Below are 23,932 nucleotides of genomic sequence, written 5' to 3'. Positions count from 1 at the left end.
AGAAGCTCAGACATTCCACACGTACTTCAGATGAAAGGGCAAAGACAGAGACCAATTTGGATTCTCAGACTCTAATAGTCCATTTGATGTAATGGAATGAAAGGCATAATGCACATGCAGTAAAACAGAACATAGGGAACAAAAGGCACAGTTTAGACTGTGCTGAAGAATATTATAAAACACCTATAATTATAACTGCATGACTCATATTTACACAATGGAAAATCTACTATCTGCTTTATACCTGCTGGAGTTCTAGTGGCCACAGCAGTCTGAATTTTACACTTTGGGTGCAAAGTGAGTGAGCACGGGCCATTTGCACTCACTGAGAATTTCCATCCCTGCTAGTGGCTGAGCAGAAAGTGGTTCTACACCAAGTAAATCAATAGGTGATAATTAATAGGTGGTAAGAAGCAGGCTCCTCATTGACTTCAGATTCAAAGGAGCGTAACTCAGTCTGCTTTGAATAATCCTTTATTTAAGATTTTAAGTCTAGACGTGGAGCAAACCAAATTACATTCTCCCCATGGGATGCCATATATTAATTTCACTGATTCCTGAGCTGTGTTTTACTGGGCACCTGGTAGAACCCAGGGAATGCTAAATTCTCCTAATATTGCTTACCCTCTGCAACAATCCTCTAATATAGGAATTAGTTCCATATTATGGATGAGAAAACCAAGGTTCAAAGAAGTTAAGTGAACTTTCCAAGACTTCACTGACAATTAATATTAAATCTAAGATGAAAATCCAAAGCTAACTACAAAGCACACAGAAGTTCTGTTGGTTCATCTTGCTTTATCCAAGTGGTTCCCAAACTTTGCAATGCACTGGAATGAACCAGTTAGGACCTTTGAAGCAAGTGTCTGGTTCCCATTCCCAAGTGTTCTAATTTAACTGGGCTGGGTGCAGCATGGGTATGGGAATTCCTTGAACCGTCTTGGGATGGGTCTAACGTGCTGCAAAGTTTGGGAACCACTGGCTCACTACTCGGGCAGGTGCCAAGCTCTTGTTCACCTGCATGATACCCACGGTCTATGCCAAAGCCCATTGCATGCCTGAGGCTAGGGCTGGCTGTTGTCTGGCTGGTCTAAACAGGTATGGTCCAAAACTGAGCTGTCTACTTATCACAGGTCAGTTGTGCTTTCTCCTAGACCTGTTCATGCTGTGTGTTCTTAATGGAAGACAAATATAATAAAATACCATGTAAACTGGTAACATGATTTTGCAAATAGAGTTAATGCTTCCAGTAAAGCTAAACTCAATGCCTTTGAAAGTTGTAATAAAAAATGAGTTTAAAAATGACACTGAAATAGATGTGCATGAGAAATTAAAGTGGAAAAATTGTAAGAAATTAGAGTCTATAACCATCAGCTGTACAAATGCCTCTAGTTCTTAAACTTCCTTAAAAAAATTTAAAACCAAACCTAGACGAGTACCATGAGCATATTCATAAAAGCCAGAGCTCTAGGTTGAAAGCATATCTCCAAGAGAAAGCCGTAGACCTCTGCCGCAAGACTGATGAATACCCTCGCGTTTGTTTAAGTTACTGTCTTTCTGACATGAATGTATCATTTTTAAGATTTCCATCTTTAACAACTTTTTCAGTGATCCTGGTGTAAGAGGCTTATTAAACCATCTGCTCACATGAAAGGAAACTGGCTGGCCTTTCTCTTCCTGAAACAAGCGATACTAGATAGCAGAGCAGCGCGGGTTTTAAAACACAGCACATATTTCACTATATTTAATATGGAGGCTCGGAGTCCTGCTGTGCCGGCACTAAGGAGACCAAAGATGAATACTAAGGATATCTGTTCTCCAGGACTGTGTAGTCTAGTGGGGCTCACACAGCACACAAATGATGAACAAATAAAGCATAATATCTCTCATGCAGCCATAGGACTCAAAGGAGAAAGATCAAAACAGAGGGGTTAATCTGGAAGGCTGCCTGGAGAGGGCAGCTCAAGGAGGAAGTGGAGTGGGGACCATCTCACTTGTTTTTTTCCTCTTCTTTCCCTGTGTCCCTCTCTTCCTCCCAGCTTGAGGAAGAAGCCCTGACTTTGGTGGTAGGGAGAGATTAAAAATACACAAGCTTGAGAGACAACTGCGGGGGTACCAACTGGTGAGGTCCCAGAGGAGGCAAATGAGAGCAGGAGAAGGAAAGAAAAGCAGATGGATGGGAAGGGAGAAAGGGGAAATCAAGGCACAGGGATGAGGATATCGGGAGCTAAAAGATGAGCCGCTGAGGAAAGACACCAAGTTCCCCTCTCTCTTTTCTGGAACCAGGAAGTTGCTGTCTGCAGGGGGTGGTCAGCCAGGGCAGGGGCTTCAGATACAGATTGGGAACTGGCAGGCCAAGGCCATGCTGTTTTGTCTCCTAGCCAATTGCACTATAAAAATCTCAAAGTACCAATCGGTCACTCATTATTGACCAGGAGGGGAATGAGAGCCCTGAAGCAGTTGGATATACTCCCTGCCTGGGGTCAGGAAGGCAGGCACCCAACTCTGACAACCAAAGCTCAGAACCAAGTTCTTTCCCAGATCCCTTTCCCCACCCCTGCCCTGCCCACTTAATGCATCTTTAGAATCATCGTACCATACCCGCAGCCCTCAGTTAGCCCTCAGTGGTTCATGGCTGATTTGATTCTTTCTATGATATGTAAACAACACTGGTTCATTGTCAAAAGAAAACAGAGATGAAGGAAACGGTCTGATTACACTTGTAAGCAGATGAGTGCAGACACGAGTGCACACTAGGAGCTGTGTACTCATTCGTGTGTACACACACACACACCGCCCAGCCCATGCTGCCACCCTGGTGTCAATAAGGTGAAAGAAGAAATCAGAGACCTGGTCATTCTGGACTCTGCGCAATAGCTGCTTGCAAATTTAGGTGACTCAGTGTGATGCTTTTAAAGACCATCGTTATCAACAGTTCTGTTGACATTACTGCTCTGGAATATCCCAGTACTGCAGTGTTTTAAATGCCTGACATCCACAGCATTATGAAGAGCAGCTCTCTCATTATTAGGAGTCTCTTCCTCAATGCTGCAATTCCCAAAGAGGCTTTCAATTCATTACAGACTTAGCAGGGAAAGGCGCCTATGATGGGTAAAGAATCAGCCCTACTAATGTTCCCAAAACATTGGAAACTATTTTAAGCTTAACCTAGTGCTATCTGCAAAAGGAGTGATAACATAAACAGACTGTTCTTTTCTATCTTGACCACAAATGTTTCACACATTTGTCTGTTTAGTTATATGCATATATGTGTGCATAAAGTATGCATATGGGTGTGCAACGTGGGTGCACATACACACGGTATATTTAGTTTTCATAGCAGAGACCTTTGCCTCCATCATCTACGCTCCCAACAGTTGGGCAACAGCAGTGAGTTCTGTTTCCTGCCTCCCTGATGAGTGACTAATTAATAAACTTTCCCTTAATTGAGTTCTGGCTGCCAAATGCACAGGATTACTTATATGTAAGTAAGCAAAAGTTCCATTTTAAACAATACCCTACATCTTCTCATTATACTTTAAACATATAAATTCCCTGAAGTCAAACAACCCATGGGCTGTGAGCTGTGCCTTTTCTGGCTTGGATTCTTCCCCTGGGGAAGCCAGATGCCCCAGCAGGTAGGAAGTACACCCCAGATCCAGGATTCAGATGGTATTCTCAGTACCCAGGCCCCTGGCCTTTCTCTATTCTCATATACTGTAACATTCGGAAGCACCTAAAATAGGTTGCAGGAGCCGTTAGTGGTGTTTATCTTTTCCTTTAACCTGGATTTATTATTTAAAAGCATTTTTTCATGACTTAAAAGTAGCAAGACGAGCTTAATGTTAAGTATTTAATAAGTGCTCATGCTTCATTGATGAGAGAGAACATTGTTGGGTTTAGGGAACATCCCCACTTCAGCTTTCACGGAAGCTGAATTTCAAGTTCTTGTGTTTGAGGTACTTTAATTGTTTCCATCTTTTCATGATTTCTCTGCTTTGAGATTCTAAACTGAAAGCAGAACCAAAAATAGAAGCAAAAACCTGAAAACAAGAGTTGTTCTCACTTTGGTTTGCAACCTGCGAGGAGGAAGAGATTGTTCCACCCCGTGAGGTTTTCTGCTCAGTGCCATTTGGGAACCATTTGGCTCAAGATTGAGGCCTTTTATGAGTTACCCTTTGCTGGAAGTACAAGAATCCACTGCAGGTTACGATGATTATTATTATTGACAACTGCTTAAAAGAATCAAGTAAACATTTTTCAGACCTTACACTCATTCTGCTAAGACATTAACCAGAACTAAACAATGGGGTCAGGATTTAGAAGCAGCTCCCAGATCCTCAGGAAAAAAGTACGAACAAATGTGTCACAGACTTTCAAGGTCTGGATCTTCCTCTCCTTCTCCTAATCCCTTGTTTGCTTCAATAAAATGTTGTAAATGGAAGTGCTCTATATGGTGTGAACTCTTTTTTTGAGAATTAATCTTCCTGGAAAGAACCCCATTTAACATACTCTGCTTGTCCCCAGTCAAACCATCTCACCAACGCATGTTGTCAAGAGACATCCAGTCTTCTGTTAAAGGGGTGCATCTCCCCAGGATGCCCATCAGATCACAAATAGAGAGTAATAGCTCAAGATTGATTTTTAGCATTATAAAGGGAGGTCTTTTCATTTCCTCCTGGGGATGGGAGAAGGGGCAGTGTCTAAGGCCTGGCAAAAATAAGGAGCAGGCACCACGGGAGAGGAGCAAACAACAGACAGACACAGCTATGTGGATGATTCTCATATTCACTGTGCTGAATAAACAAAGCCAGGCACGAAAGGCCACGTATGGATCCCAGGATTCCATCAATTCTGGATAAATGCAAAAGGACAGAAAAGAAGTCAGTGGTTCCCAGGATTAGAGGAGAGAGAAGTGACTGATCATAGAGGGTGAAAGGGGACTTTGCCTTCTGCGTTCTGACGCATAATGGAGGGTATATGACTGTGCAGTTCTGCCAAAACTCATCTGAAAATGTGTTTCACTAACTGTAAGTCATGCCTCCATAACCCAGATTTTAAAATTCAACTGAGGCATAGAAACTATGACAGAACATTGGTCAACAGAGGTAATGAGATCGTGGGCTTCTATCTGGGGGCATCAGAAGCCCCGAAGACCTAGCTCTAAGAGTCCTGGCTTTCAAGTTTTCTGGACAACCAGTAGACTGAAGGAGAAACTGGAAGCCCTGGGCATGGGTCAAAGGAGGATGTCTTATTTCCAGGATGCATCTGCAACAGACTAGTTGATTGCACTTACTTTCATTAATTGAACTTGTAATTTCTAGGCCAAGGCTACTCTCCTGACTTACTTTTCTGGCACCCACTGTCCAGAAGATCATTCAGGGCAATTGTGTTTATAAGTTATCCTTAGCAAAGCAAACTTTTTGCCCTGGGACAATGCGAAAGTGAACTCAGCTCAGACTCTACAATTATCTAAAATTACAAAGCACTGAACTCCATGTTGATGCAATTGTATCCTATTAAGAAAAGGTCATGGCTGCCCTAGATGGAGGGTGCGGGCCGCTGTGGGATGGGCTGACTTACTTCCGCCTTTGCCACTTTTCTCCATCCGGTACTGGTAGATGTGCAGTGTGAAAAGCATGTGGGAGTTGCGGTGGTCCTCTTCATCGCAGTCATGCTGGTTGCTCCTGCGGGAGGCAATGGCGGCATCCAGGAAAAAGGCTGCCTTCTCTGCAGTGGGGGCCCGCAGCTCACTCTGGTTCTGTAGCTGAAAGACAGGAAGCCGGAGCTGAGGCTGCAGGATGAGGGGGCTTGTTTGTCACTTGCGCCTGAGTGTTAATAGCTCGATTCAGCTGGCTGTTCATGCTGCATGATAAAGCCATGTGCCTCACTGAGGCCAGGTCATATGCACTTCTCAACTTAACTAATAATTCATTTCTGAAAATGAAGATTGAGCTCACTGACTGGCTCCAACCTGTTTTTATCTGTTTTACAGTAAAATCTGTAAATAGTAGGTGTGAAAAACAAATTAGTGTCTTGAGTGGTCGATGGGAGCAGGTGGCCCACCCTTATCTCTGCAGAGCATGGAAAGCGGGTGTCCTGAATGATAATTTACCCCAGAAAACATGAGGGGTGGAACTGCATCTTGACCTAAGAGATTAGGTTGTTTGAAGAGAGAGAGTTTGCAAAATGTGATTTTAGACCTAACAGCACTGGTTTTCCCCCCAAAAAACAAAATGAAACTTGGTTAGCGCCCACTTAACTCCTAATTCTTCAGTTATTTAATTTAAAGCTAATCTGAGACTACATTTACTAGCATAATTATGAACAAAAACATCTTTTCTATGTAAAAGATACACTGCAACGCGCAAGGTACTTGAAAATCTCATCTGTGTTCAAGAGATATCTATTTTTACCTTCAGTTCCTGGATTCCTATTCACGGTTTACTAAGTAATTGATTAGAGAAGCCGTAGTGTGCACCATGTCTAAGTCTTATAAGAACCCTTAGCAATTACAGTAAGCCTGAATCGAAGCAATTGTATTATCAGAACTTGGCCAGCACTCTGGCTTGTGGAGAAAAGAATCATGATTTGTTCAAAGAACTGATTTGCAAGATGCCTTAGGGTTGGTGCAAATGCTGACAAATTTCTAGTCTGACTCTATACCTATAGTTTTGAACTATGAAAGCCAGTATTTGGAGCCTAAAATGATCAAAATCCTTCAATGTCAAAGCAGGTTGTATTGTGTGTATGGTGTTGTATTTATAAAGTACACTAAATAATTTAAAAATGTTTTCAACAAAAAGAATTAAAGTAATGATGATGCTGAGCTTTTCACCTTTTTCTTCGTCTTCCACTAACCAGGTCTTTCATGGAGGTGACAAGTGGAACTTAATGATTTGTAAGAGTTAACTCACCTGTGAGTAGCAGTGGGGCAGAGTACTACCGACTCATCACTGGGGCTCTGTAGATACCATCTGAGTTCATTTTATGCTTTGGGACAGGGGTCCTCAAAGAGCGATCCCTGGACTAGTGGGTATCACTGGAGCTTGTTAGAAATACAGGTTTGGGGGCTGTAACCCAGCCCTACTGCTGAACCAGAAACTCCCGGGGAGGCGGGGGGCAGCCATCAGTGACTGATGTTTTAACCTCCTCCAGGTAAGTCTGAAGCAAACTAAAGAGGATTTGAAAGGAAAATGGGAGCATAAAAGTGTTTTAAGCAGAAACAAGCACTGTGGATATGATAGTGGCATCTTCACCTTAGCAAATGGTCCCAGTGGGGATGTGGCAGGTACTTATCAATCTGCACACCTATCTCCAAAAAAAAAGGATGCCTCTAAAACAAATAAGGCCCACTGCAGGATACTGGACAGATTGCTTGTTCTGGGTCTAAACTACGGGGCTGCCAAGTCAATACTGCATCTACTGTTAAAGAACATGGGAAGGACCCTCGCAACAGGCACAACGACCTGAAAAAGCAAACTGGAGCTTCTTTTGGCTTCCACAGCTCCAGCAATTATATCATGGTTCTAATTAGAAAGTGGTTATTAGTTTTTCCTACAGCACTGTTAATCCAGCTGTAAACCAGTGCCAGAAACACAGTTTATAGAGTCATAAACAGCCCAAGTAATGGCTGAAGCTATTTGTGCAGAGCGGTAAATATTGCAGTTTGTTGTTAAACAAAGAAAGATTGTACCTTTTTGGAGGGTGGTGCATAAAGAACGTAAATTCAACTTTTCCCCAAATACTATGACAATTGTGGTTCCTGCTTATTGTCAATTAGATTCCAGGTACAAATATTTAGGCTGGGTGAGCAGATGGCCCCACAGCTGCAGGCCATGAAGTTCCAGTCCGCTTTAAAGTAAACACTCGTAAGCCTCCCAGTTTGCAGGGTGAGTGACTCATGGGCTCCACTGCTCCAGCCTCTGAGGTAAGGGATGAGCCACCCGGGCAAGCTGAGCTTGCAGGATCAATCACCTGTGTGCCACAGATAGGGTCTTCACAGAGGTACACGCCTGGGGACTGGCCGTCCTGCAAGCTGCCCGTGGCCACCTCTGATAGCAGGTCCCGTAGGTTCTCTTCTTTCCCCCACACCTCTACAGCTGAGATCCGTACTGAGAAACGGGCTCCAGTCTTTTCTTTCCGTTCATTGATCAGTTTGAAGAGCCACGAGATGGCACAGGGAATGATACCCAGGTTCTGCATGGAATCGTCCTTCCCGATCATTGTATAGGATTTTCCTGTGAGAGCCAGGGAAGCACACAAAGAGGTTGGAGAGTCCAAATATCAGAACACAGTCAGAAAAACAGACATCAAAGACACAGAAGAAAGGCATGGGGGTGTGGGCAAAAGGGAAGAAAAGGAGTGAAGAAAAGGAGCAAAAAACCAAATCCAAACAAACCAAAAAACCAATCCAAACCAAACCAGGAAGCCTTTGACAATGATAAAAAAATAAATAAAGCCTTTCCTAGTCTTAGCGATGAAATGGCTAACAGAATATGAGAGCCCAAACAAATGACAAGACAAGATCCAGGCTACCCAGTGTCTGCAACTGTTTTGCTCAGAGTGGGGAGGCAGGGACTTTTCATCACAATTACTGTGCTTTTTATAGCTGCCCCCACAGATTAAATCCACATCCTCACACTTTATATCCTTTTTCAAGTTAAATGCTGTGTATATTTTTATAGCATGAGCAAATTCCATTAAAATTTGGATCCCTGCTTCTCAAGATCTCTTCTCAAGAAGAGAAGGAAGGGTGGGGGAAGGGGGAAGAGACGGGGATGTGGTGGACTTGCTGTCCTGGCTGAGAACTGGCCTTGGTGTCCCCTGTAAGACCTCTGGTGCAGTCTCTGCCAGGGTACACTTTTCTAAGTTACAGTACTAGCTTTTTGGGCCGATAAAGCAAGGCCGGAGAGCAGACAGCCAGCCCCAGGCTGGGATGAAGGCTGGTGAGAGGGTTTCATCAAGACCCTTGCATGAGTGTCTTGTGGCCTCCTTTCCCAGCTGCTTCAGCACAGGAGGATTCATGACGGCAGTTGGGCATCCCTGGGAAGTAAAGATAGCTTCATCAGCTTTCCCTGGGCAGCTCCTTGCAGGGTGCCCGGGGTTTGGAGGCTGCTCCTCTTGCTTTTCCACTGACTCCATCACTAACCCAAATCCTCTTGGGACAGGAACAGGCAGCCCCCACCTGCTTCCCAAAGAGCCCCTGCTCAGCAAATGTACATTTTCCTGCTTGCTTTCTGAGCTTGACCCTGACCTGGATCAAGTGACATTTCCCAGATCCAGATCTGGTTGTTCCTGATCTGGAACAACCTTGCTACTCTCTTGTTCATCTCTTGTAGTTGAAGTCTGTCCTGCATGCATGGGCGCCCACTCATGACAAGCAGCCTGGGCTGTACAGGATCATGCAGTTCAGCTCCAGAGAGAAACAGCCCTTCTGCTCACTGGGGCTGGTACTGAAGCATGATGGGGAGATGGAAGAGCCCACAAGCAGTAGGAAGAAACACAGAGCTCACTAACCCAGCTTGGCGTGGCCAAAACAGAACACGCAGCCATCTGCCCCATTGACCACAGACTGGATCACCTCTGCCACAGTCCCAGCACACACTTCAGCCTGCCAAATATAAGAGGAGACATGAGCAGTGGATGGATCATACAGTTAAGGCATTATTAACGATGCACAACTGAACCTGCTTTGTAGTGGCTTAGGGTCCCGGTGTCATCACTTTCTCAGATGGGAGTTCTGAAGCCTCAGGGCCCTTCTGCCCCTTGTGAGCCTGAGTATTGTACATGTTAACTGAGAGTGTCCCATAAACCAATCTGTGGTGCCCTTAACGGTGCATCCATAGATCAGACCGGCACAGGCTGCAGTGGGAGCATAGGCTGCTTTCATGGACTGAGCTCCCTACGCTCATCTGCAGTACTGAGCTCTTTCTTAGACAAGGCATTGCAACTGTCTACTTGTGCTCTGCTAATCAGGGCCTCCCTTTACACACACACACACACACACACACACACACACGCACGCACGCACAGGCACACGCACACGCACACACACACACACACACACACACACACACACACACAGTCTATGAACCAGTGAGGCTTAGGTGACATGCCGTAGCAGGGCAGGGGCCTTGAGAAACGCCTTAGTTCAAATATAAGCAGGAGGCTGTGAGTGTGTCTGCTTTTTCTCCTGGTCTCTTGTTTTTTTCCATTCATGTCCTCTTCTTTTCCAAACCAGCCTTTTCTTTTTTCTCTACACATTTACTCAGCACATATAACCTCAACCACCATTTGTCAGCATGTGTTCTTTAGCCTATGTGGGTCTCACCCCCAACCTGGTTATTAAACCCTTAGACAGGAAACACAGGTTGTGGGGGGCATCTTGTATCCCCTCCCCATCATCCAGTAATATGCAAACAATAGGGATTCAGTGAATTTTATGGGGCAGACTGGGAGATCTGGGAAATGTCTCCCTGGTTAGCATCTGAGACTTTCACAGCAGCAGGAGGATGAAATTATTTTGTCTCCTGTTGCCCTCATTTCTGTCTCAGGGCTGAGCCTCAGGAAGCATTGAGAGCCGTGCAGACACTGGGCCTCTGTGGCCCTTAGAGCAATGGGCCTCCCGGCGGGGATCTGGAACCAGCAGCCTCAGTGATGAATGTAGTTATTCAGCTGCAGGTTTCAGCAGCACAATAAGTATTTGGAAATCAATTTTCTCTCCCAAACTGAAATTGAAAAACCACACTCCCAACAATTGTCAATTGTTCCAGGGTGGTCGTCTCAGTGGCTTTGCTAGGGGCTCCTTCCAGACCAACAGGGTGGCAAAATAGAGCTGCTGTGGGGACCACAGGCTCTTGCACAGCCCCCGGGACCAAAGCAAGGATCACATTAAGGCCTGAGACAGCGGCTGGAGGATCTTGATGGAATTTTCCAAAGGCACCTCTGCAAAGCGGGGAGAAGGAATGGCCCAGTGAACTCATGTACTGGCCTCTTTGGACAGCAAATCCCCCTTGAGTCACACAGAGAAGAAAGTCTGATGTTACCAGGGAGAATGCTGATTGTGCATGGGCCACACTGCCATCACTGAGTCACCTGCATACAGATCAGGGGCGGGCACATGGGAGTGGACTCTTGCAGAGTCCCCGCCAGGCTACCTGTCAGGAAGAGTGGTCAGTGTTCTGTCCACTGGTGTTTTTCAAGGACTAACACGGCCCCTGGAAACTACTTTCGGCCTTTCCCTAGGGTCTTGGAGAAGTGAGCAGCCTTCCTGGCAGTGCCTGGATCCTCTGCACACTCACAGGCTGTAGTCGATCCTGCCTTAGAAGGACCTAGCAGGAGTTTGTCCCAAAAGTGGGCAACTAGTGCCTTCTGAGGCCAGTTAAGGGTCGTAAGGATGGCTCAGAAGGAGGAACAAAGCCTGTTCCCCTCATCGCTTAGCTGTGGGAAGCTGCCACACTTTCCATTGGGAGAAAAGCACAGTTCACACCTGCCTGGTGGTTGCTGCTCCACAGGCAAGGACCTGAGAGCAAGACCCACTCCGCTCAAAGCGTGGAGGCTCAAAGGGTGCTCACCCTGTGGGGCTGAGCCATGCCCCGGAGCATATTAACATATAATGCTGTAATATAACAATGAAATAGCTAACATTTATGGAGCACTTGCTATGTTCCTGGCTCTGTTCTAGGAACTTCATGCATGTTATCTGATGAATCACAACAACGCAGTGAGGAAAGTTTAGGCGTGTCTTCCATGGACAGATGAGGACACAGAGGGCCAAAGGGGTTGAGAGCCTTAACCAAGGAAATAGTGGATAAAAACAGAAGATATGTCACATTGAGGAGGATGCAGAAATGTGAATGGGAGAATCCAGGAATGCCTTCTGCTTAGGTGAGAGACCACAAGCAAGTGACTGAACCCTTTTTGAATCTCAGTTCCCTTCTCTGCCATATAAAAACAGTGAAGACTTCCTTTCCTATGGGCTTCTAGAAAGAGTCAACTGGGTGAATTTTATGAAACTTTTGAAAACTGCAAATTTATACAGAGGCATAAGTTAGAATATCAGACATTTGAACAAATTAAAATATTTTGAAATGAGGGACGCAGTAATGGTGGGCATAGTGAGCTCGGGAACCTGGTACAAACTGTAAACAAAGAAGCAGTCAGAATAGTTCCTTGTTCTAGAATAAATCTAAAACTCATTAATAGTCCATGCTTAATTAGAGTTTGCCTTAGAATTCTCACAACTTATCACTATTGGCTTCTAAAAAGTGTTAAGTGTGTTAATTAAATTACTTGTAGACCATTTATTAGACCCAATGTTGGGTTTAAATTACTAAGCCCTTTGGGTGGTACAACTCAAAAACTGAAATGAACAGAGAAACCATAGAACCTATTCATAACCTTCTTCTGGTTCAACTCTTCGGGGAGATCACATGCTCAGCTTCCTAATAAATAAAGCCTGTAATAGGCACTATATGTCTATTGTATAGTATGGGGACCCATGTGAACATTGTTATGCCCCATACTCAGATGCAATGTGGAAGAAATGAACAGGTTGCAAATGGTAACCATTGGCACTATGGCTCTCAGGTTCCACTATAGGCTGTTTATTACCATATGAAACAGTTTTGTATAAATTTTGGGAGCGCTAGAAATTTATCAGACAGGAACAGGGATCTGAAACCAGGCAAAGGCAGGCAAAGCAGACCACTGCATACTTAGGCCCTGGGTTATCTTTTTATATAAGTCTGTGTTTATTTTTGGAGCTAGGTATCGAACCCAGGGCCTTGGATATGATAAGCAGATGCCCTGCCATCGAGCTACCTTCTCAGCCTTGACTTGTTTAGTAATTTCTATAATCTATCAGCCCCGCACTTATGCCACTTCCCCAATCCTCAGTGTCCCCAAGGAGTGGGCCTTGTTTTGTGCCACTTTAGAGGATCACATTCATTCAAATGTGCAATTTCAGTCCGCAACTCTTTAGCTGCCTGTGGCCCAGAAATCTTGATATCACAGAGCCCAACTCATCCCAAAATTATATTCGTAGTCGATTAGCAAAAATATCTCCTGTTCTCCACCCTGTTTGGTGTACATGCTTCTTGCAATGTGACTTTGCCGCTTATCCAATCAAAAGGACTTTCTTCCCCACTCCTTGAGTCTGAGTCAACAGAATGCAGAAGTGATGCTGCATCAGTGCTGGAACTAGGCCTCAAGAACTTAAATCCTGGGCACTGCCATGTGAGCAAATCCAAGTGAGCCTGCAAGAGACCTAGCCAACATCACTGTAGCCCAGCTTAAGCCAGCCAATCTCCAACTATGTGATAGCATCCGGCCAAGAGCTTCAGAGATGCCTACACATCCCACAACGTATCACAGAGCCAAGACAGAATGGCTCAGCTGACACAAGAGCAATACCAATGCCTACTGTTTTAAGCACTGAATTGGAAGGTGGTTTGTAAAGCACCAACAGCTAACTGATGTATATTTATACAGCTAGTATGTAAGATACACACACACATACACACACATATTCAAGTCTCTTTTATTTCCTACTACTCCATAGACACAGGACTCAGGTTTCAATCTAGCCTCAGTTTCCTTCTCTAGCACTCCAGTTCCTTCAAAGGTTAACAGACCTGCCCTCTGCCCCAGTGGACTTACATATGGCCCCAGAACATATTTTAAATGGCTTAATTTTAGTCCAGCTTCCTGAAACCTTTTCCCTTCTTATACACCTACAGTCAGGAGTACAGCCAGGAGTAGAGTCCTAAGAGACCAGTTACTAGCACCTTGCTACAGCTTCCCCCATAACTTCTAAGTCTGCCTGTTGTCTTCCTGCTTCTGACTGGCCTGTTCTTCCTTCTCCCCAGGAGTGTATTTTATTGAAATCCCAGCACAATGGATCTGCCCAAAGTACCATACCAGGAACTTAGAAGGACCAGACTATTCCACAAAGCTCAAGATGGAGGTAGAGGGATGGATCCATCACAGAGCTCAGAGCACAACAGCTCAGAGGTCCTAGAGAATAAGCAGATTCTCTTTTGTCAACCTGCCTGAGCTGGAGAGAGGGATCATACCCACCTGAGATGCATCTTGTGGAAAAACTGCATCGAAGGCAAACATCTTAGGAGGAACCTGGTTACTTCGTTTCTGAAAGGCATTTTGCCCTCCACATGTCAAGGGATCATACAACGTGATCTGCTTCTTTCGTGGGTCCACCTTTAAGAAAGAGCTGGATTCTGAGGTGTCACGAGCCAAAGTGGAACAAATTCGAAGCATGACTTTGACCTGTTAAGCAAAGACAGGACCATTGTGGATTAGCACAGCACTCTCGAATACATGGTTGATATAAATATTCACACAGCACTGAACCTCCTCATGACACACTATGATGAAAATCACGAAGAATTAGCAGCCTACATCATTGCTGGGTCAGGAGAAAGATGATTTATTCACAATGACCAGGTAGAACATTTTGATATGTTCATTACCTTAATACAGAGATGGCACATCATGCTCTTTGTCTTTCTATTAATATAAATTAAAAATTAACTGTGCTCTGGTGGCCTAATTACATAGATGAAAAGCTAAGCTGGACTGTCAAGCCATAGGGACTGGTGTAGTCCCCTTGAAACTCAAAGATCAATAAAGCATGCACATAAAAGTTAGCTCCATAATTTACTCCCTTTCTCAGCTCATCAGGACTCTGGGTGACAAAAATCCACAGTTATTAGTGTCATCATTAAAGGCCTGGTTTTTAATGACCAGCATTTGAAAAGTGCTCTGAGGGGCAACAGTGAAAAAAGATTGGTTTGCAACATGTTATTTGGGATCCCATTAAGTGAGCCCAGAGAAGTCATTTCAGGAAATGAAAGCGCATCTCTAGAAAACAGAAGGCAAGCACCCTTTAACCCACCTTCAGAGTCACTGAACAACAGCGTCTCCAGTGCTTGTGAACAATTCAGCCTGGCCCCATGGCCAAGCATGGTGCTCACAGAAATACCCAGCCTGCCTCAGAGTCCTATACAGTAAGCAGAAATCAAGGTGAAGCCACACGTAGGTCTGGAGTCTGTGGTCCTAGGAAGAGGACAGCATTTGCTCTTTTACCAGCTCTTAGTTGCTAGGTCAGTCCAACACAGGATGGGGACTTCCTTGAGTACCTACTATGTGGCAGCTCTGTGCTACGCATGAGTGATGAAAAGATACACGAGACACAGGGTCTCGGGCATGCAGATGCAGAGACATAATTCAGGAATGTAATTAGACACACTGTGAAGGTATGCACAAGGGTTTTTTTTAAAACTCTTGACCTCTCTGCCTAATCAATTGTCAGGCTTCATGAAATCTCCATCATGAAAATTTTGGGTAAGGGGTTGATGTAAATTTTTAAATGAAATATCTCAAACACACAGCAATGTTCAGAGACTATGTATGATACGTGGTTCCTGACGTAGTGAGATTGTCCTCTTGCTGATCTCAGCTCTGTCTGCTGAGGCATAATAATCCATTTGCAGTGCACAAGGCTGAAATGTAAAGAATGCCAAGGCCACCAGGCTCACTGGATGTCCAGCACTGTACCCGGCTGTGCCTGTCCAGAGAGGGTAATTACTCCATGGTGAACCTGGAGGTCAGGTGTCACAGCAGAGGTTGTCCAAGTCAGGAGGAAGCTGGCTTCTCAGGGTGCAAATCTGAGCACTCCCACTGTGAGGTCACAGGACGATACCTACCATTTTTCTGAGAGTCCATTGTGGGCCAGGACTATGCTGTTAGCTATATTATCTCATTTTATCATCCCCTAATCCAGCGTGTAGGCACACTTGTCCAGATTTTACAGAGCAGGAAACAGATGTTGTTTAACTTGCCCTGGATCAATGGACCAGTGGGTGGTAAGGCTGGGCTCTAATCCACCTCCAAAACCCACACTTTTCCCATTATGCCAACTGCTGCCTCCCACAAGCAACTGAACTTCTCACAGCCTCAGTTTTCTCATCTGTATAACAGGAACAGTGATGACTGTCACAGGGAATTGTGGGGAGAACTCAGCAAGTTGACATGTGAGGTGCTGAACACAGTTCCTGGTACATGGTGGGTACTCAATTCCTGTTTTGCTTCCCTCCTCCTCCCTTACTTCTCTCCTTTGGACACTGATACCCTATTATTTTCCAACAATGGAGTTAATGATAAGGCTTTAGAATTTCCTTCCTCAAACTTTGGGTACAATGAATCATAAGCAAGCCACCAAGGACGGTCACTAGAGAGAGGGCTGGTTATTAACAACTGGGCTTGGCAAGGTTCTTCCTAGTAACACATGGAATCTCACAGCCGCTGCACGCTGCATAACACATCCATCTTCATTTCCTGTTCAGTGTGCCCCTCTGCCGTCTGTTTCCAGTTGCATTCTTTTCTATCCATTTGCCCCAGTTACACAGGCGGTGAGATTCGAGCAGGTATTCATGCTGCTACTTTGGTGAGGTGGCTGGGGCCTCTGGGCTCTGTCTCAGTGACTCTTCTTGCCCAAGCAGGGCACAGCACAGGTCGGAATGATGTGACGCCAGGCAGAACTGATGGAACCACATGGCCCGCTGCCTTTCTCCTTCACAATTTCCTATAACCACTCCTGGGTGACGCGAGGTGCTGCATGTAAAGTATGAGCTAAGCCACAAGGAGAAGCAGGGAGGAAGGGGTGGAATTTGTGAGCCATTATTGTGGCTGGACCACTCGTGCATCTTAATGAAGCGCCAGGCCCGAGGTAGGTTTTCTGTAGATTGGCTGAAGATCCCAGCCTCGCGTCTGGCCGAGGAGATACGTGGTCCTTTTAAAACCCCCTGAACTTGGAGCTGGGGGAAACACCACACTCCACTCTTTTCTTTGCCATTCATTTAAATAAATAGGGGAGGAAATTGGGTTTTTCTGCTTTAGCTCCTTTGTGCCATTATTCCTTTAGTCTGGCACCCCACTTCCCCTTAATCCTCTGTAATTAAAGAGCTTAGGAGATAGCACTTACGATCAAGAAAGTCCCTCAGACTCCTTGCCAGGAGTCCTTGCTTTTGTTACAAACACTGTTAGGTTCTTGGCACAGCGATGTCCATCTCAGCCCTCCCTGCTGCTCCACGTAGAGGCTCTGGGCTGTGCCTCACATGTGCAGAGTCTGCTTAGCTCTCAGCATCCTGGACACAGTCACTGTGTCAGAGCCAAGGGTAGACCAGGGGCATGGGAGCCAGGGGGCTAAAGGAACAACCCATATGGGGGCACCGGCTCCCCGATTCACACCAGCAGAGACTGGCACTTCTGCACCCAAGGCCCTGCCGGTTGGGACCCCACTTTTGCCTCATTTGTCTAATTATTCAGTGGCTGGTGCGAGACAGCTGTTGCTCTGGGCAGCAGTTGTCTTTATGTCCCGCTCATTAATCATTTCAGCACCTCCTTCTGGAAGGCACCGTGAGACGGAGGCAGAAAGGGGCTGTGAGACTCTCACTCAGCCAGCAAAGCCTCGCTCCTGAACAGCACAAACACCCCATTGCTGCGGAGATGGGTGCTGGCTGCCACCCGGCTTTACTGGAGGCTAACGAGAAGTGGGCTCGTGATCACCATTGCTACTGCTGCTCACGATGGTGGCAGGCAGACCTTGCCGTCTGTCCCCAGCAACATAGCATCACCATTTGGTGCAGACCTAGCGAGGCTCTTTGTTGCCTGTCTACCCTGGAGCTGCTGAGTCAAAGGTTTTCATTCAATTGTAAGATTGCAGGAGGGCTTTAGGCAGTTTGACTGAAGGATCCTCGACATCAGAAAAAAATACTATGCATGGTAACAAAGGCCTGGGAGGAAGGGAGGAACAGGTCAGTCCTCAGATGGAGCTCTGTGGAGACCTCTTGTGACCCCACAGTAAAGGTCCTTTGTGTCTTGGCCGCAATCAATGCACAATGCGATGATAGTTCATGTTTTCTTTTTCTTCTACAAGGTCAAGGCTACAGAGTTAAATTAACCTCTAGCACCTTTCAATCCCTTTACATTTTTAAAATTTAACTTCCTTTACACTTTTAAGAATCAGTTCAGTAGAAACTGGTCAGGATGCAGATGGATCAACCTAACCAGAAATACGACTCGGAACCATTTCTGTCTCATCCTCAGCAGGCTTGGAACTTTCTTGCCTTAAGCCTTCCACATCTATTCTTCAGTTCCTGAAACTCATCTGGAAACTCCAGCAAAAACTGGAGGAAACAAGATAGGTCTGTGAAAACTTTCCCACAGTAATGGTGGGAAAGGGGGCAAAAAATATAATATTGTCAGATGGGATTCTAAAAGCAAAGGGCTCTAGGGCAAGAGAGACAGCGCAGAGCCAACTAGTGGCTAACTGCAGCCCAGGGTCCTGGTCCCTCCCAGGGAGGCGAGCAGCCGTGGAGTGGATGCTGGAATTCTCATGGCGAGCACGAGCTGCAGGAACCCCAGTCATGCTGTGTCTCAGCCTCATACAGGAGCAAGCCAGTGTGGAAGAAGGCTGAGCTGGAGCTGCCTGACCCGACCCGGGGAGAGAAGCTGGAGGGTGAAAAGCAGGCCCACACTGTTCTTGGGACAACCAAGAGCTTTCCACGTGTTTTTGGAGGAGATGCAGCTGCAAGAGAAAATCTTTGAGGGGTTTCATTGTCTCTAACAGGTGCCTCTCGCTCCTTACAGCTATGGGCATGATGGGCACCACAGTGGACTAGCAGCCAGGACTGGGATCTAACCCAGACGTCACCACCAAATCACTGTGGGGGCCTCTGAGCATGGGCCTTGGCATCCAGAACCCTCAGACAGGCCTGCTGTGCAGGCTCCCTGGAGGGACAGATGTGTAAAGACAAAAGTAGACAGAGCTATGTACAGATGTAAAGCAGTACAGCTGGCCTCCAGACTCATGGGTTGAGCATCCACAAATCCTACCAACAGAGGACTGAACAGGTTTGGGAAAAAAACTGAGTCTATTAGATTTTTTTTTTAAATCAAGGATTAAACTCATGACCTTGCACTTGCCAGGCAGATGCTGTGCCACTAAGCTATGTCCCCAGCCCCTATACTGAAAATATGCTGATTTTTTATTGTCCATATCTCCTAACCAATACAGTATACCAATAATCTACATAGTATTTACTTTGTATTAGTATTATAACTCACAGGGAGATGATTTTAAGGTGCACACAAGGTTATGTGTTATAAGCAAGTACTGCATCATTTTATACAAGGGACTTAATGGACTGTAGATTTTTGTATTTGTGGGAGGTGCTGGAACTAATCAATAATTGATGACAGGGGATGACCATATTGTTCTAAGGCAGGGAGGAAGGAAGAAATAAAGCAAGAAAGGAAGGAAGGAGGGTAAAGAGGAAGAGGGGGAGGAGGGATTCATTTTCTTCTGGTCAACCGGTATATTATAGACTTTCTACATCAAATTAGCAATGACAGAAACCTTCTCCAAGGTTTAATATTAAAAATTAAGACAAAATTAAACACACATATATATGCATAAATAAGACAGACAAAGACCAAACTACTTTCTGCCTTCCTTCCACTGACATGAAAGGACGTATGACCTGCTTATATTTTTTGTGAAGGTGAGAAATCCATGCAAATTTGATCTAAGCACATGCAAGCTAAATGTAGTATTTCTCATATTTCACCAATACATTTCTTTCTTGCCCAGGCAATGTGATGGATGTGCTTTGTCTGCCTATGGTACATTAGTCAGGAGCATTCGCAGCCACTCTAGATGATCAGAGACACAGGAAAATTAAACAGTGCACATTTTTCAGTATTCTTTCTCAACACACTTAGATTTTTGATTTACCAAGAAACTCAGCAGCCTTCTGCAGTCTTCTATGCTATGACAGTCTGACAAATATATCATAAAAGATTTTGATGAAGTACTACTTTCTAAAAACCCACTGCAATTTTCCAGCCATTATGAAAGGAACCCTTTTCTCTTTAAACAATACAGTGTAAAACGATATTGCTAACCCACCACTGGCATAGTGAACTCCATAAATAATATTTTCCTTCCCCCTTTTTATTTTCCCAAAGGGCCGCTTCACCTGATGGGAGAGACAGACGATGCTGGTGAAGTAAATTAAAATCAGGCTTTATAAAAGGAGAAAGTTTAAATACTTGCCTGGTAAAGTTTCCATAAATGATGTGAAATTACTTTTCCTGAAGGAAGATATTTATGATTTCATATGACTGAAAGGGCCCAGGAGTTTATTTTAGGAGTCCACAGAAATCATATTCCAGATAGTAATGATCTTTGTGCTAGGGGTATAGTGGTAAGCAGAGCTGCCTTCCAAACAGTAATGATGTCGGAGGTCGCAAATAGCTCCATTACTGGGAAATACAGCACGGAACCAAGAAGGTTGCAATCCCTAAATTTACAGGCAAGTTTTCAATATCTCTTATGAAGCCCTTACTCCCCCAAGCCATGGTTATCAACAGAGAATTACAAATCCACACCGGAGGAGACTACAGAGCTTCTGAGCACAGTTTAGTTATAGGACAAAACCAAATTAAATTTCTTTGCAAAAGATAGGGAAATACTGCTATGTGATATATTTAAAAAATTGAAGGGTAAAGTCCAGCCAGAGGACAAGTTTGGAGGGTGCAAGGGCAGACAGGGGGAAGACTGAGGTGCACTCTGAGCCCATTTCAGGACAGCATCTGCTCCAAGTTGACAAAATTAGTTCAATCCACCATCAGCAGTGTGGCCTAGCTTCTTTACTAGTTGTACAAATCTTACCATTTACAGAGGACTTTCTCTAATTCATATCATTTCCATTTGTTTCCCCCAAGGCAGCTTTACTAAGGAATATAATTCCTATTACCCCCATTCCCCACTTTGAGGCCAAAGGAGATTCAAGCTTGAAATGCTCTAGGGATGTGTCCAAGCCAACTGCCTGGTGGTGGCCAGGACTTCCTCCTGTGGTCATCAGTGTCCCAGGTCCTGGGTCATAGGCTGAGCTGAACCCTGGAGCAGAAGGGTTGGGGTGGGGTCTGTCCCTGAACCAGGACAGCTGCCTTCTTAGAGGTGCCAGTAGCTGAGCTCATGTGGCACCAGACAGCAAATAATGAGCAGCAATGGCATCAGAGAGGGAAAGATTTACATTATTAAAAGCCAGGCTGGGAGAGGTGACAAGTGGTGGCACAATAGGGCTAAGTGTGAGGGACGCATGTGGAAGACCAGAAAATGGAAGCCTGATAATGAGACACACTCAATAGCGCTTCGGGGAGTGGGGAACACAGGGGGTTAGAAAATTCCCCGAAGCTCCTCATCAGCGTGCATCTGTCACCCTGCAAGCCCAGCAAGGGACTGAGGTACTGGAGGGAGGGTGTGTGAAACCCAGGCAAAGAGCACTTTCCCTAATCGCTGGGCAGCCCTGGGGAGCAGGGTCCCTCAGACCAATTAGCAGGCTCTGGAGGGAGATGGCCAGGCTGTCGGGATGCAGTCAGGACTGGTCTGTCAGACAGCACTAAACTCTGACAGTGGCCTGTTTAGAAAACTCCTCCTCTCTAGTGCATTTTACCGAGGACCTTATTTTAAATAGATGAGCTGGTATAAGACAGCTACCCTCAGGTCAGAGGTGAAGGGGGGTAAGGGAGTCTGAGGCCCCTGGTAGACCACTCCAGTGTCAATGACACTCACTGTCATAGCCTCCCATCCTGACTCACACGGAGTATAGCCTGGGGCACAGGGGACAGGCTCCGTGATCCCAGGTCTCAGGTCCGGCAGAACCGTTCACTCGTGTGTTTCCAGGAACGCATAATTTAACTCCTTTTGAGTTATACCCAGAAACTGCACATAACAAGTATACTGGCCTAGCAGGGCTATGAGGAGCCTTAAGGGAGCAAAAAGCTCTCACACATCTTGTAACCATGCCTACCACACAGCGAATACTCGTTAATATTAGCTATTATAACTTTATGATGAGTCATGAGGCTACTGAGTCTCCTAGAAAGATCATGAAGTTAGAAAGATCCTGGCTCTTGGTAACTGTGTGACCATGATCATATGATTATTCAACATAGTTTCTGTAAAATAGAGATAACAGACCCCAAGATCTAGACATACTGGGCATAAATTCTTTCAGTGCCAAATCCCTAAGTTGTCCTTCTGGAAGTCTTCAGAGTTAACCCAAGGACAGTTTAGAACTGGCTTTTCAAGAATGGGCCTGCAGGGAGGGAAGTAGCCAGCCCCTCTGGTCAATTGCCTTCTGATATCCCAAGCCCAAAATGTTACCCCTTGCTCAATCCTCCTATCCCCATAGAACAAAACTCCCCTGAAAAGAAAAATACAACCCTATAATAGGAAGATGTGATGACTTGTTATCTCTGAGTGACAGATCCCCTTTCTCACCATCCAATCAGCAAGCAGCTTCTCCCCTCTCGCTGGCTATAAATTCTCCTGCTACCAACCAGCTTAGGAGGCACACGTCAGTGTACAGATCCTGGCCTCCTTGCAGGTGACCATGCAATAAAGAGATTTCTTTTTGCAAAACTTGGTGCCATGGTACAATTCTTGCTCAGTATCTACTTCCTGAAGATTTCCCATGACTATTAAGCAAATCGTCACTCCAAGAACTTGGCACAAAGTGAGTCTTCAATCAGTAACGGTTACTGATTGAACCCAAATCCTTGAGGAGCCAAGGTGTCCCAGGAGCCATTTGCCCTGGAATCTAACAGATGTCCACTGCTCTCCCCTGCCCTTTAACCACCTCAACCCAGGGCTTCAGGGGATGCCGTCACTGAATTCACTACACTGTCTTCTGTCCATAAAGCGGGACAGAACCGATGTATCCCCAAGGTCATCCAAGGTTAAGCTGAGGTCTGCTAACTCCCACCTCTCCTCTCTTTTGCCTGACTTTCGGTACACACTAGATGAGCGACAACTGGAGACTTTTTTTTCTTGACTGTTGGGTAGAAAAACTGTTGTGGTTAGAAACATAAAACACTGATTCCAGAGATAAAATAGCACGGAAGTAATTTTTGAAACAGCGGTGGGCATTCCTTAATTTTATTTGGATTGGGGGCACTTACTGGTAATAAAGAGCCCATTTCACACTAAAGCATGCTTGTGTGTCACAACCGAGGGGCTTTATATAGATCTGCTGTTATTCAGCAGCCACTCAAGAAATGCTGCCTCTACCAGTGCTGACTTGTCTGTCACCAAAGGGCTGCTGTTTGGCTTGGAAAACAATAGACCCAAGGGAAACCTGTTTTTCTTTCCTGCAGTCCAATTTATGATAAAGGGGAGAACTTCAGCTCACCATCATGACCTTGATTTATGGTCTTGTGTATCTCCCTGCTGGGTTCTCCCTGGTGCTAGGAGTTTCAATATCCCGCTGCATCTGGCCTTTGACCTAGATAAATAAAACCCAGAACTCTGAAATAAGTCAAATAACCCAGTCAGGTGTCAGTCGATAAATAGCAGCTACCAGGTCCACTGTGGAACTTGGCTAAGCAACATAAGAATCTAGCTATCTAAAAAGGGCAACAACCCAGCCAGCCTCATCTCTAGCTGTGTATCTTTCTGGCACACATCCTTCCCATCCATTCTCCTTGTAAAACTGTCTTATCAGAGCACTGCCTAGCTGGTTCCTCAGCTCTATTACACGTGTGTATTACCTGTAAGAAAATTTTGTTCCTGGCAGTAGCAGATATGGATGAGACCTGCATAGAACATACAGGTGACCATAACAACCTGGTCTTCTGGGCTTCTCAAGGAACAGTTAAGGCCATTATGTTCATTGTTAAGGCCTCTCTAGCCTGTAAGGGTGATGGGAGACAGGGCATTTTTCTAGGGGTCCCTTGGGAAGGTTGGATCCATAATGGGTAAGGAGCCCCTTTCTAGAGAACCCTAGAGCAGACATACTCTCAGAGAGGGCTGCTTCTTCACCAGAGGAATCTTTTGGATCAA

The 23,932-nt window shown here is 45.3% G+C and overlaps 1 protein-coding gene across 4 annotated transcripts in view; it reads right to left on the bottom strand.

Annotated features, from left to right (window-relative positions):
- The window catches only part of Kif26b (kinesin family member 26B), a 462,091-nt gene that overhangs the window by 74,288 nt on the left and 363,871 nt on the right, over positions 1-23,932 (bottom strand). For all 4 annotated transcript variants that reach the window (XM_003474264.5, XM_063236763.1, XM_063236764.1 and 1 more), the window contains 4 exons: positions 14,083-14,289; positions 9,520-9,613; positions 7,978-8,240; positions 5,584-5,767 (listed from right to left, as the gene is read on the bottom strand). In XM_003474264.5, coding sequence (XP_003474312.1) covers positions 5,584-5,767; positions 7,978-8,240; positions 9,520-9,613; positions 14,083-14,289 — 748 coding nt within the window. The remainder of the gene's footprint in view (positions 1-5,583; positions 5,768-7,977; positions 8,241-9,519; positions 9,614-14,082; positions 14,290-23,932) is intronic.

Source organism: Cavia porcellus, unplaced genomic scaffold (genome assembly GCF_034190915.1).
Source record: "Cavia porcellus strain 051 isolate PalLab524CR breed Dunkin Hartley unplaced genomic scaffold, mCavPor4.1 scaffold_26, whole genome shotgun sequence".
Taxonomy (NCBI): Eukaryota; Metazoa; Chordata; class Mammalia; order Rodentia; family Caviidae; genus Cavia; species Cavia porcellus.
Note: the sequence above shows the minus strand (reverse complement) of the source record. Positions and strands in the feature narration are given on the sequence as shown.